Genomic DNA, 15,485 nt, shown 5'->3' on the forward strand with positions numbered 1-15,485 from the left:
ACAGAGTGACTTTAATGGCCTTCTGTCTTGGCAGCCTTGGCTTCATGGTTTACTGATCCGGAGGAAAGCCAGGGTGATACAGAGCGTGAGCTGGTTTGCTTAGCCATGCTGTAGTGGCTAATGACAGTATAGAATCTGCCCCGGGAGTTGGAATCCTGTGCTGAGTAATAGGCATCCAGGGAGGCAGGGATGCATCGCTTATGCTGGAGAGAGGGAAGAAAGCAGGACAAGTAAGTACCAGTCACATTACCATACACTCATTTTAAAATCATTTGTTTCTCCTAGATGATTTTTGACCCATCGCATTGATTAGACTATGGGCTGCCACAGGGACAAGGATGCAACTTCCATTAGTCAAATGCATTGGATGAAAGAAACTCCAGGGCACAGTCATCAGACTTGAAAATGGCTGGTGATATTGGTGATCCTCAGTGCAGACTCGTTTCTGGAAAGCACAGAACGGGGGTCTAGCCCAGCTGGCAGGAGCAGTGGGAGAGTACATTTGTTAGCTCCTACAGAGCCCTTAGTTAACAGCCCTGGAGGCTGAAGTTCTTTATTCATTCTCAGAACAGATATGGGACAGGCAGAAGCATTATAAGCTTCTTACATGCTGCCGTGCTACTTTGCCTTATCTCTGTCCTGGAAGAGGAATGGAAGGGCAAAGCAGTCTCCATGGTCCTTTTGGAGCTTTTTGTCTGTGCCGAGACTGCCAACTAGTCTCTTCTCTGTTGAGTGAACACTTGTACAGAAACACCTGCACAGAGAAAACCACTTTGCCTTGCAGAGGTCATAAAAGAGCCCTCATACAGTAACAACATTTGACCTGACCTGGACACATTCACTGGGGAGTCAGACATGCAGGGTCCCATATACCAAGACCCTAAGCCATCCATTTCCCTCAGTCTAGTGCTATTAATGGAACCCCCAGATCCAAACTTGTTGAGCTTCTGCAGCACTCAGATTCAGATATGATTCTGGATCCAAAAGACATCACTCGGTCTGAGCTCTGATCTTCTGTGCAGTAGGGGAGTAATTCACAATAACAAGTATATCTACTCCTTAGCTGCTTTTCCACTGCTTTTTGCAGCAGTGAAAACTTCCAGCACTGTATTCATTGCAAATGCTTAAGCCATGAATTGTTTTGCAACCTGCTAAACTCTGGGGAGGGAGTGAACAGCCTTCTGTGACTATCTGAGATTCACACAGTTGGCTTGCAACATTTGGTCAAAGGAGTCATGTGGTTTCTCACAGTTCCTAAATCAGATGAGAGCAGAAGCATGCTTCATACCAATACTTGCACATGCACATTTTTAAGTCAATGACCTGGGACTTGTGTATGCCCCGCTGGAATTTGCTGGGCAGGGACCTTTATGCCTGTGTAACTCAACTGTATGGCTGTTTGTGGGCAGCAAGCTATGTGTGAGTTGCAATGGGCTCATTCAAACTTATTAAAGTTATTCATGGACATTTGTCTGTAGTGTTCACAGAGGTCTAATCCCAGTGATTACAATGCTATGGTAGCTGCTGGAGGAAGATGCAAGTCCACATTTCTCAAGCCCTTTTCCCCTGTCAACACATTCTTGCCAAATGCTCTGTTTGACCCTGATGAAAAATTTAGACTAGACTGGAACCACATTTTCAATTAGATTCTATGCCTATCCCGAGCATTTCATCTGACTGAAATCTCTTACCTTATAAACAAATCCATCTGGGCAACTGTGGTCGTAAGTAAAGGCTTTGTACACCACAAGAAAGACTATGCAGGCAAGGAATGCAAGAGCCAGACTTATGAGAATAGTGACCTACAAAAGAGGGATAATATTACTCCACAGATGTTAAAATGGCATTTGAGCAACCCCGCAATTAAATGACTTATATTAACATCCATCCTAACAGATTGTGCTCTTCGCTGTGTGGTACTTAACTAAGCATGGTAATTGAATGACTTGCTAGATCCAATATCGCTGATTTTTGACATCCCTTTTTACCTAAGACCTTTGATGAGGCATTTTCTATGTTTAATCCCTTACAAATTTCTAGGTTTTCACTAGGAGATTTACTGTTCTGAAGGGCTTTGTGTTCCCACACTCTCATCTCCCAGTTCAATAGAAAGCAGCTCCATTTTACCCTGCTGCTGTCAACCAGAGGTTACTTGTACAGGGCATATTCATTGTCTGAGCAGCAGTAGCCAGGCTGCCACAAAGCCAAAGTAAGATCCTTTTTTTCCTACCTTCACCAGGGGGAGGTAAAAATAAGTCTCTATAACAGTCTTCATCTGTAGGCATTTTAAGTGCTGTTACACAGCGGCGAAACAAGGAGTGAGCAACTGGGGGCACAAGACCAACCCCAGGTGCACACTTGGGGCACAAGAACAGCAGCTACTGACACTGCCACAGCCAATCCAACACCTACTGCCACCCCTGTTGCCACAGGCACCCAGGCACTGGTCATTACTCATCTAATGTTACATGGTTAAATTCTACCTACTATAGAGTGAAGAGGTGCAGAATAGGGACCTGGACTCCTTATGAGTGCCAGGCAAGGTGTAATGAAGACATCTTTCAGTGTGTCTGATAACAGGAGGTGGCAGACATGGTAATGGTCAGGGACGTTGCCTTCATGTGTCTGCCAGCCCCTGGCTCTGTCACTGAAAACAGCAAACATAATACTCCTTTAAGGAACCTACCAAATGGGCTGCTCCCTGTTGTCTACATGGCACAACGCAGAGCCAGGCAGAGACATTCAAGTGAGTATTAAATAAGCAACTTCCAGTAACAGATTTAGTCAAGTGCATCCAGCTGAGGTGTCTACAGCAGGAGTGGGCAAAATACGGCCCGTGGGCCAGATCTAGCCTGCCAAGCACTTTCATCCGGCCTGCGGCATCGCCAACAAATTGCAACCCCACCCAGCCCTTCCACCCACAAGGGTGAGAGCAAGGTGCCCACGTGTACGCAGACCCCCAAACATACCCTATTGTGCCATGCTCCCACTATTGTGGGCAGAAGGGCCTGGCCCAGCCAGCAGCAGCTTCGAGGCAGGGCTGCTGCTGCTGCTGCTGCAGCCCCCAGGGACCTGCTCTGCTTGCCCAGTCTCCTGCTGGCTCCAGGCAGCAGGTAGGGAAGCAGGAGGAGTGGGAGGAAACGCAGAGCATGGGGCTTGGGCTGGGACAGTGGAGCCCATGGTGGCAATGCGGAGCTCAGGTGGGCAGCGTGTGGGTGTGAGGGAGAGACCCCCCACACTTCCCCTATGGTGCACAGCCCCAGCAGGCAGCAGCAGCAGCAGCAGCAGACGGGGCACTCAGGGCACAGGTGCCTGGCAGGGCACGGCTTCAGCCAGTGGGGCACATTGCAGTGAGGAGCGCAGCCTCCCCCGGTCTGTCTGTATCACCAGAGCTCCCTGCCATTCACGCAGCCTCCGCACCTGCCAGGCACAGACAGGCAGTCCCAGGCACTGGACCCACCTGGGCTGCACTGCATGGGAGGGAAGCCCCAGGCACCTTCCCTTGGGGGGCAGGGAAGGCAGCCAGATCCAGCACCTGCGGCTTCCCCCCCACGCCTGCTGAGTGCAGGGAATGTCAGCAATACAGATGGCCCAGTGGGGGACTGCGCTCTTCGCTGCAATGTGCAGCGCTGGCCAGAGTCGCACCCCACCAGGCACCTGTGTGCTGAGCACCCTGCCTGCCGCTGTGCTATTAAGGAAGTGGGGGGGTCCCCACACCCCTGCACCCTCCCTCACACCCCACAGATGCCACACACCCACATCCTTACCCCCACACTCCCCACATATACACAACCCTCCAACATACCGTATGCCCCCTCACACACAGCCACAGCTCCTCACTACCCCCCAAGCAGCCCCCCACAACCTACCATATACACACACCCCCACGTCTCACCATACACATGCACACACACTCATGCACACACATCCATACCCCACCACAGCCACACCTACACACCCACACCCCCCACACACCACACACACACCCACACCCACTCCCCACCATACATATATACGCACACGCACACACACACTCCACCATACACACGTGCACATGCACACACCCACACCCCACCATGCACATGCACATACCCATACCCCACCATATACACACACATGCACACACCCACAATATACAAGACTAAGAATTTATTTTTGAGTTATTATGCAATTACCTCTATATACAGTGTGTGGACACAAATCATGCCAAAAATATTTTTCATAATAAAATTAATATATCTTGCTGAGGTCATCTGATCCCAGCACTCTTTCCTGCCAAGTGCAGAGGGCTGGACCCGAATATCTGTAAGGTCCCTTCCAGCCCCAAACAACTATGAAACAATGTTGTAGTAGGTGCCTGACTTTTAGTGTGATTTGGTTTTAGTCTGGTTCTGAAATGGCAACCCCTGCCCCAAGGAGTATTTCTGCGGGGCAAAGGGAAGAACATCCAGTGGCAAAGGTCAGGGGTTAGGGGTAGGATTTCCAGTCCCAAGATAGCAACAAGGTGCAGGGCAGCTGTCAAGGGGCAGGACCACCCATGCGGCCTTCGATAGCTCACCAAAACTCGTTAAGTGGCCCCCCACCAGAAATAATTGCCCGCCCCTGACCTACAGTGTGCTGACTGCAGACATATCCTAGGTGTGCTGCCCCTCTGAGGCAGCTTCCTCCTCTCCAAACCATCCTGGTCTTCTTCAAACAGAGTTACCAACTCTATTCTAAAGTTCACTCAGAGGAACGGCTCCTGCTGCTCTCACGCAGGCACTGCTCTTGTTGAAAGATAGAACATTGTCCTGAAATGCTCCTAGAGATTCTGCTGAAGCTGGTCTGAGGTGCAAGTCTTTTAATGAAACTCCAAATCAGGTGAATTTTGCTTCGTATCCTGTTTCACTGTGAACATCTGCCTCTGCTCTAGCATGAATCCTTCTACAGCCTGGCAGGTTCCAGCAAGTGATTGGGGGTTGCAGAGTAGAAAGGCTTCAGCACTTCAGTGTGCACCAGTGCTGCCAATACCATAACCACTCAATTCTGTCAAGGCTGCTGCTTCCTGCTGAATTGGATTCACATTAATCTTCCCTGGGGCTCAGATACAACCCACTGCATTACCATGCAAAGCAGAGACCATAATCAAATGAACTCAAGTCCTGGGATGACAGGAATAAGGGCTGCGATGGAGGGCAAACTGAAAACTCCTGGAAGAGAGAGTTTGTGCTATGGATATCTCACCCACTTGCTTGGGTGGCTGGACAGAACAGGGGCAGCATCTCAAAAGGGACCCAATGCTTGTCCCATGCTGCACAGTACCTGCCTGCATTGGTGAGGGACTGTAATGCTAGAGGTTTTAATGGTGTGTCCCCTTAAAAAGGTGTAGGTGCCTACATTAAAGAGTTAAAACAAAGAGTTCTGTCCTGCCACTTGCTACTACAAAACAGAGAGATGCAGGGGGAATCTAATCAGCATTGCACCACTGTAAAAATAGAAAACAGAGGACACAATCTGTTAAAAGGTTTGCCCAGTCCAGCCGAGCCCAGTGGAGAACTGGCCCTGTAAGTTTCACTGGTTTCCGTTTTGGCTGTCTGCTTCCTTCCCAGTGCATCTGTCTGCCAAGTGAAAACAAGCTATTACCTGCTCCCTTCCCACCTAGTGGTAAGGTGCTGTAACAGTGCCTGTGACCTCCGAACTGTTGCATTCCTGTCCGTTCCTGACCCCAGAGTAATTTGAATTGGTAAACCCATGGTAAACTATAGCAGGGTATGTAAACATTTGTCCACACCCCGTACTCTATCAGTTTTTTGTTATTTAATACTATTGTATCACTATATTATATATACAACATATGCGTAATGGTATGCATTATCTACATGTTATTGTATAATAAATATCATTACTTATACAACAGGGCCCACAATACCATAATGATGCATACCAGTACTGCAGACCTAGGAGCTGCTCCCAAACCTATACTCAGCAGCCTTAATGATATTAAGAAAAAGCAAAATGCAGAAATATTTCTTATGACAAAGTGAACAAGTTAGTCTGGAACAGTAGATGGACTTTGCAGGAGAGCAAAGATGGGTACATTTCAGAACCTGTGGGTAATACCAATGAACCGATTAAAAACAGCTGAATACTGGATCATCGTGAAATTCTGCTTTCATTCTTTGCTCAGCAGAGAAGTTGGAGAGCCAATTCTGAGAGCAGCTGGAAATCTGAGAGCCAATATGATATGCAATCCCTACATGGGCTCAGAGAAGCTGTTGGAACTGCTTGCAAAGCAAGAACAGACCTTTTGGCCTAGCAAATACTGCAGAAAGATGTACCACCTGGTATGATGTATTCCCAAGCACGCTGCACTTTAGGTCTATTACTGAGTGCAGCTACAGCAAACCTGGCAACGCTGGCAATGCTTACCCTATGATGGGTAGTGCAGACGAAGCAGAGTTCCTAGGGGATCTTGTGAGGATGCTGAATGGAAACACTGCCACTACATCTGTGAGGCCACTGCTGAGTTTAACTCAGGAGGAGTCCACATCATGGGAAAGTAGAAGGAAAAGGAATGTCTTCTGTCTGAAATGATTAATTAGCCCCTCCTTGAGATAGAAAGTTTCAGAATGAAATGTAAATAGGTGAGGAATCTGCATGAGCTAGAAGCTGATGTTACTGCTCAGTGACTGAAAGTCAAGGACTTCACTGAATTCTGCAACCTTCTCTGGCATCATAATCCTTTCATAGATGAACTGTAGCAATTGAAGCCATGGCTCCCCTGGGAGCGAATGTTCAAACTAACCTTCTCCTTGGGGCCTGATTCACTGAAAAATGTGTCATGTGAGTACAAAGCATCTACGGAGAGGCAGCTGTAGTCCAATAGCACTTGTTAAGAGCTCACTAGGCCCTTGCTAAAAGGAAAGCCCATTCACATGAGGAGCATTAGCTATGGCCACGAAGATCTTGGCTCATTTCTGTTCATCTTGACTCAGGCTTGCATCAGAACTTGAACAGGTATTAATGTAGTATTATTTCATACCTAGATTATGCCAGCCCCACAGTCCCCAAGCAGCCACCACCCTGCCCTTCACATTTTGTTGTACAGGAGGGGATGCAGGTGAGGTCCCTGACAGATGGAACAGGTAGTGGTTTTCAGGGTGGTAAAAGAAGCTGAAAAAAAGTAGAAGCATCACAGTGGCAAATCAAGATGAGGGCCCTTTTCTGCTAAATGTTATACAAAGACAGACATGGTTTCTGCCCTGAAAAGTTTAGTGTTTGACCTATTTAGATGGGTGAGTCCCCTTGTGAATTGACTGGATGGCGCTATGGCAAGACTTGTATGTTGCTCTATTAACATGAGAGCTTATAGGAGAGCCCTTGCCTCTGGTGAGAGACTGTAGAGAACATTTAGCCATGTGGTGGTTTTTCTCAGGCCTGGTTTCAGTGTAGAGAAGAGTCTCACCAATCTTGTTATTATGAGTGGCTTGAAGGAAACTGATTCGGGATCAGTGTTAACATAAGAGCAAAGAAGGGTATACAAAGGTCTACTGACGACAGTGCATGAAAACAGCTCATGTAACCACACTTGGCAAAAAGTACCTTCTCTTTCTACATAGCAAGAAGCTATTCATCTTCTAACTTCCTTTCCAATTACCTTGACCCTTCTCTGCTAGGGCTACAGTAACACCCCCCAGAGCTTTCACTGCCTTGACGTTCAGTTCCTTTCTGCGTCGTGGGTCTACAGCACAACTTCCTGCTCTCTCAAGACCAGTTCTAACCACTAGGCTAATTTGCTATTTGAGAAGAGGATGGGAATGGAGTCTTGTCCCTAAACTTTGAGGTCAACAACTCCCTCACTCAGCGACCCATGTTGCCTCTTGCCATCCCAAACTAGTTGCCAAGGGCCCATTCTAGCCTTCTGCCATTGTGCCAGAAACATGTTACTTGTTTCCTTTGCAAGGGGAAACACTAATCTAAGGGCAGATCTGCCCTGCAATCTGTTATAACTCATCTCCTGTAGACATATGTAAACTAGCTTCAAACTAGCTAATTCAGGAACTGGTAGCATTGCAGAAACTGCCACATGGCACTCAGTACAGACTGACCCACATGAATATTACCCATGTCTCAGGTGGAATTATCAATCTATGCTGAGCTCAGCAACGCTGCTAACAGTACCTGAGCTAAGTTAAAGTGAGCTCAGAGCCGAGGGCATGTCCCTTATGCTGCTAAACACCAGAAAAAAATACACCATACATGAATGAACATTAGTAATTTGTCACCATCAGTCCCTTTGCCCTTTGTCTGCCCATTGAGCCTCCTAGGTGAATAAATGCTCCTTGGCATATCCTTCTGCTGTAGCAAGCTGCCAACTCCCATCTCATACTCTCTTGGAACCAGGTCTTTCCTTCCAGAATCCCTTCCTCTCCTTGTGCAATTGAACACACGCTCCTCTCTCCCACAGTTCCATGCACTTGCAAAATTACAGCGTGACACAACATTATACATGATGCTACATCATGTAAAATTGCTCTGGGATGAAATGTCGCAGAAGATGTTAAAGCCCAGGGGAAAGGGGGAAGAGAAATCCACTGAGGGATAATTTTACCAGGCTAGAGCCGAGATCCAGCTTTCTAGCTCTTCCTGAAAACACAAAGCTTCATTAACATTCAAATATCAAAGAATCACAGAGCTGCAATACCTAATAAACCTCCACTTTTTTTTTATGAATAACATGAACCTTGGCAGTCTCAAAGCAATATAAACACTCACATAGGGGAAATAAAATTTAGTGAGACAGATAAACCTGTGAGCATTGCAGGCATGAGTCTGTCATGTGTGACTGCTAGATTGGGGAAAGGGGCATGTTTTTGACCTCTTCCCCAGCTGGGATTTCCCCAAAGACTGGCTAAAAGGAGGTCTCCTAGTAGGAGACCACTCTGCTGAAACAGAGACACGAGAACAAAAAAAATCACCCCTATTTCAATGTACAATGACTACCACTGGGAATCAAGGACCTGTTCCAAAGCCACTGAACCCAATGAAAGGAATTGTCTCACCTTCCGCATGCTTCAGATCAGGGTGCAAATTCTCCTCCTGTCTCTTCCCTTCCCAGAGACAAAGAAATGCTTCCTTTTGTCTATACCATGTATAAAAATGAAAGTACCCTGCTTTTCCAAACATTAAAAGGGGTTCACTGTAATGAGATGACTACCTATTTGTCCTGGTGTTTCTGGTAACCCGGCTCTCATAAGTCATCATAACATAAGTCGGAGCATCCATCTCACCAAGTCTGATTTCCACGGCTGCCCATTTTTTCATCAAAAATTCCCTTTGACTCTCTTCAGCCACAGTGAAAAGGCTTTTAAAAAAACAAAACCCAGAACAATGCTGGGTTCAGACAGCAGGGTGTTCTTTTAATAACCACTTATATTTCAAGGTTTCTACATTTTTATTTCTCACTTTTTCCTCAGCAGTTTTTTCCATCTTTCTGGTCTGCTGTTTTTTCCTGAAGTGCTGAGCTCCCATATTTCCAGCTGAAGTCAGTGAGAGCTGATGGTACTCTGAAAATCAGGCCACTTAGCCATTGCTTTTCTTTTCCCAGGAATTTGGTGGTTGCCCTGACTTCTTGCAAAGGCTCTGATTCTGCAATGCCCTCTCACACCCTGGCACTTGGTCTGGTGTTGAACTCCATGGATACCAATGGGTTTCAGTTGGGCACGTACACAGAGTTCATTGCAAGATGGGAGTCTTAGAGATTTAAGAAATGTGAGATTGCTAAAAAATACCAGCAGACAAATCCTTCTTGCCTTAATCACATGAACAGATCTAGTGATGCCGAGGAGGTTCCTAAAGTGTACACTGAAGCAGAGATTTAGAAAGAAGAATGTTTCAGGCAACTTAGAGTTATTTTTTTCTATCAGCAGATGGCAAAAATTTGCCTCAAATTTATGCACTGTTTGAATGGATCTGCCAATTATTTTTCAAATGTTGTTTCTGCTCTATGAATTGAATGCAGACGGTTCACTCATAGTATTCAACATATAAGCTGTATAGATGAGCTGTGGTTGTGGCTTTTCACGTAAGTCATATGTTATCTGCGCTCCCCGCTGAATTAATGTAACTTATAATTATGGTGCTTTTATCAAGGCTTGTGCTTCCACATATGAGCTTGGCTTTCAATGAATTTATATTCTGTTATAGTATTCATGCTGGTCTAAAAATATTGGTACATAAAATAACAAATGGTACAGAGAAGGTGAATCAGGTGCTCATTTTAACCCTTCTCATGGTATAAGTGGAGGTCTAAAGGAAATAAGACATATGAAGAACTAAAGGTTCTCCACAAGATGCTGACTGCACAGTCATTACTGAGCAATCATTTATTACGTGTTTACTAAAGTACTAGTAAAGAAATACTGCACAGTTAGTATGCAGTAGTGTGGCAGAACGGCTTTTAGGTAACACTGATGATGCAGTAGTAATGAGCTACTGCGCGGTCAGCATCTCGTGTAGACATGCCCAAGGATATTCTTTTTTGCTCACTATGTAATTAAGATAAAGAACTCACACCAATAGATATCATTGCTTGTAAGAGTTTAGTATGAGTCCCAAAACAATTTAAAATTGATGTTGATAATATTCATGATGACATAAATTAGGACTAAAAAATATACACGATAAGAAAAGTGTTAGAACATAAGCCAGTCTTTAAGGCCCATTCCACAAAGGTATTTAGGCACCTATCCCCTATTTAGGTTCCTAACTCCTGCTGAAGTCAATGGCAATCAGTTAAACACCTAAATAACTTTGTAGCATAGGGCACAAGTGCCTTTATGTGTTTTATCTATGTGTGCATCTTCCTTTGAAGAATTTGGCATTCAAAATAAAAAGAATTCAAGACCAGTTAGGCCATTGGCTAGATCTGCAGAAAGAGGGAGTTAGCTGTAAGTCTGGAGTCAGGCAGAAGGCAGGGTAGATTTGCACCTTTATAGACTAACTAAATCAGAGATGTATAACATACATTTTCCTAAGCATCTGATGACTTATGTCATCAGATCCTTTGAAGGGACTGAAGAAAGCAGAACAGCTACACAGAAAGCATGGATCTAGATCGGGGGCACGTCTACACGTGCGTTAATGTACTGTAATTACAGCACATTAAGTTTAGTACCTGTAATAGCTGGCACTAATTTACTGTGCTGTAATCGGCACTACTGTGCAGTAGCACCTGAGCATGTCTTCTAGGTGACACTAATGCACAGTAGACTAATTCTACTGCACATTAGCACATTAGCATGGCTGTCGCCATGATGCACTAATGCACAGTAAAATGAGACTACTGTGCTTTTAGCATCTCATGTAGATACAGCCAGGGAGTCCTACAGTTACAATAGAGACCTAAAACTGCAGGCGTTCAAATCAGCAGTCAGACTCAGACAACCTGCTACAATACCAACCCCAAGACAAAGATAACAGAATCCCTTTGGTTGTCACCTATAGATCCCAGCTTGAACACCTCAGACACATTATTAATGGCCTTCACCCAGCCTTCACCCCATCCAGAAAAATGTCAACCATCTCAAGATAATCATAAAGGACAAATCTGTCCTGGCTTACTGGCCGCTGCACAACCTCAAACATCATCTCTCCAGCAACAGACTACCTAACTCCTGTTCTCACCAAGGCACCACCCATTGCTTCAGACCCAGATGCTAGCTGTCCACTCACGTCATCACCCCCTCAACACAGACAACATCATCACTAAACCAAATAACATGGATAACATCCAGGGCTCATTTACCTGCATCTCTACCAATGCCAGACACACCATCATCTGCTTACAGTGACCCTCTGCTGCCTACGTTGGACAAGCAAGGTAACCCTTACATGTAAGAATGAATTAACACTGATATGCCATCAATACCAGAAAAACAGACAAATGTGTGGCAGAACACTTCCTGGCTATTTATTCATTAGATTTATATCCCTCTCTGTCCTCCATCATGGACCTCAGAGTGGCTGTTCTTAGACAACAAAACTTTAAAAACAAACTTGAATGGGAAATTGCAGAACAAGAAATCATCCAGACTGGATTGTCTCAGCCAAGAACACAGGATTCTTATTCTGTTACCTGGATAGCTTTTATAAGCCATATGCCCCTCAGTGGGTTAACTCTTCTTTTTTTCTATTTCCTACCTACCTTGCCCCTCTCAGCAGTGGCACCTCCTTTTTCCTCCCCACTTCCCTACCCTTTTTAGTCTACTCACTGCTCTGCTTCCTGCAGTCCCTTTACAGCGTCTGATAAATCAAGTCCTCTGCTTATGAAAGCTTATGATATATATCTCTGATTTAGTTAGTCCATAAGGTGCAAATCTACCCTACTTTCTGCCTAGCTCATCAGAGCAATTCCTGTGCTCTGCTATTAAAACTTAATCACAAAAATATTGGTTGATATGCACCTGAAGCAGCTTTATTAACCCCAGCAACACCCCTTCATATGCTTATCCTCTTCTTAAACCTGGTAAGCAGGTAGCTACCTGCACTTTTCCAAACAGTCAGAAGTCCTAATAAAGATGACCATGAAAGCCCAACTATCTGTCACGCTAGGAAGATACAAAGGTTAATACCAACATGGTGTTTTCTGTCACTTTGAAAGAAACCAGAGTTCAACTCTTGGACAAAGTTCTCCATAAATATACTGATAACTGGAAAGGAAAATTCTGCAAAATTTTCATTACACCAGGAGTTGTGTTGAGAATGGTACATTTTGGAGGCAACACACCTCTTCAAACCATCCAGGATAGCTTGTTTCCAATGATCAGGACTGTGTTCTGAATTTCTCTTCATACCTGGGTTTGCCAAGGAATTAGGCCACTACAGCAGTAAAGCATTCAGTCTTTCAAGATGCAACAAGTAGTTGTCATTGACTGGGCAATTATGTGACATTTCACTTACAATCTCATCCATGAAGAGCTACTGTGTTTTGTGCAATAAGAAAGAGTCTATATAGGGGAACCTTCAGCACTTCAGTGTTTCTACAGGATTTCTGTCAAGATAATTTTCATAGAAGGGCATAATGCCAATGAAAGACAAATCTCCTTCCATTTGAGGGACTTGGATCGATTAATACCATTCCATTTGGAAACCTATAAAGTCAATTGACAATGCAGTTCAATGCACACACACAAAAAAATCGTTAATCAATTTGTCATAGGGTCAGTCCCCAGAGCTTCTGATAATCAATAGGAACACTTGGGCTGTGAAGGCATCTCTCTATGAACTCAAGATGATTTCATGAAATGGATTTACAGTTGTCACTAAAATAATAGAGCACTTATTTTCCTATTCCATAACTTTACAAGCTGATAAGACTGTAAGGCAACACTGAGTCAAGTCACATAGAAATCATCTATTACTATTTAGAAAAGCTGGACATATACAAATCCATGGGACCGGACATGATGCACCTCAGGGTGCTGAGGGAGTTGGCCGATGTGATTGCAGAGCTACTGGCCATTATCTTTGAAAACTCATGGTGATCAGGAGAGGTTCCAGACAATTGAAAAAGGATGCTCCACTTTAAGAAAGGGAAGAAGGAGTATCCAGGGAACTACCAGTCAGCTTCACCTCAGGCCCTGGAAAAATCATGGAGCAGATCCTCAAGAAATCCATTTCTAAGCGCTTGGAGAAGATGATTAAAAACAGTCGTCATGGATTCACCAATGGCAAGTCATGCCTGATCAACTGTGGTCCTGGTTTTCTCTGTTAAAAAAAAATCCCCAATTCTCTGATTTTAAAAAATCCCCAAAATCTACATTTTTCTGTGATTAAAACAAAATGCCACTATATAGGTTTTGGATTGTTATAATATTTTGTTTTAATCACTGAAAAATGTGGGTTTTTAGGGGGGTTTTAAGTCAGAGAATTTTGGATTTTTTTAAATCAGAGAAAACCAGGAACCCTGCTGATCAACCTGATTGTCTTCTATGACGAGGAGACTGACTCTATGGATGAGAAGAAAGCAGTGCACATGATATACCTTGACTTTAGCAAGGTATATCAAGGTATATCATGATACTGTCTCCCACAACATTCTTACAAGCAAGCCGAGGAAGTACAGATTGGATGAATGGATGGTAAGGTGGATAAAAAGCTGAATGAATTCTTAGGCTCAAAAGGTAGTAAGTAACCAATAGCTTGAAATCTAATTATCAGCCAGTATCAAGTGGACTACCCAAGGTCAATCCTGAGGCCAGTTTTGTGAAATAACTTTATCAGTGACCTGGAAGATGGGATGGAGTGCACCCTCAGAGAGTCTGCAGATGGCACCAAGCTGAAGAGAGTAGTAGATACACTGGAGAGTAAGGATAGGATTCAGGGAGATCTAGACAAAATGGGCAACTGGAAAAAAAGAAACCTCATGAGTTTCAATAAGGAAAACTGCAAAGTCCTGCACTTAGGCTGGAACAATCCCATGCACTGGTATGGCTGGGGACTGTCTAAGCAGCAGCTCTGCAGAAATGGACTTGGGGGTTGCAGTGGACAAGAAGCTCAATATAAGCCAACAGTGTGCCCTTGCTGCAAATAAGGCTAACAGCATAGTAGAAGCATTGCCAGCAGATCCAAGGAAGTGATTCTTCCCCTCTACTTGGCACTGGTGAGGCCACATCGGGAGTAGTGTGTCCAGTTTTGCCCCTCCCCCACAAAAAAAAAGGATGTAGATAAATAGGAGAGAGTCCAATGAAGGGCAACAAAAATGTTTCAGGGGCTAAGGCACATGACTTATGAAAAGAAGCTGAGGGGACTCGGTTTATTGAGTCGGGAGAAGAGAAGACTGAGGAGAGATTTAATAGCAGCCTTCAGCTACCTGAAGGGGATGGAGTTAAACTTTTCTCAGTGGTGGCAGATGACAGAACAAGGAGCGATGGTCTCAAGTTGCAGCAAGGGAGGCTAAGGTTAGATAGTAGGAAAAACTCTCTCACTAGGACGGTAGTATAGTACTGGAACAGGTTACCCCGAGAGGTTACTGAATCTCCATTCTACGATTCTACTAACCACACATTATGCTCTGCTCTGCAAGGAAAGTTGTTCTGGCTTCCTCGAACAGGATTTATTTTTTAAAGCTATGTTTTATTCCTACTTTATGTGATGCCTCTACAATAAGTTTTCTTAAAGTTTAACATATGCAGTGACAATGTTCTGTTATAATTTATGTCACAAGGAAATAAGGAAGGGTAAAAAGGAAGGATGGATGAGGCTAATAAAATTAAAAAGTACCACTGAATCTTTTTATTTGCTTGAATGTTGTTTAGCGATTTGGCATGTTTTATCTGGTTGCCAGGTACTTTAGCTAGAAGCAGCCAACACTAGTAGCTTCAGAACAGAGAAAAGTACCCCTATAATGTATTGAACCAACCAGTCAGTACTAGAACATATTCTTCTTGACCCCTATGGCAAACAGTTTATGGCTTGGTTTTGTATTCATGACTTTCTAAAGTGTT

At 44.5% G+C, this 15,485-nt stretch overlaps 1 protein-coding gene across 1 annotated transcript in view; it reads right to left on the reverse strand.

Moving 5' to 3' along the window:
* Nucleotides 1-6: 6 nt before the first annotated feature.
* Nucleotides 7-15,485, reverse strand: part of LOC109290029 (neuron-specific protein family member 2) — a 70,037-nt gene continuing 54,558 nt past the window's right edge. The window contains exons 3-4 of the mRNA XM_019506402.1: nt 1,692-1,802; nt 7-203 (exon numbers count right to left, since the gene is read on the reverse strand). Coding sequence (XP_019361947.1) covers nt 12-203; nt 1,692-1,802 — 303 coding nt within the window. The 3' untranslated portion in view covers nt 7-11. The remainder of the gene's footprint in view (nt 204-1,691; nt 1,803-15,485) is intronic.

Source organism: Gavialis gangeticus, unplaced genomic scaffold (assembly GCF_001723915.1).
Source record: "Gavialis gangeticus isolate Ggan-Ray unplaced genomic scaffold, GavGan_comp1, whole genome shotgun sequence".
Taxonomy (NCBI): Eukaryota; Metazoa; Chordata; order Crocodylia; family Gavialidae; genus Gavialis; species Gavialis gangeticus.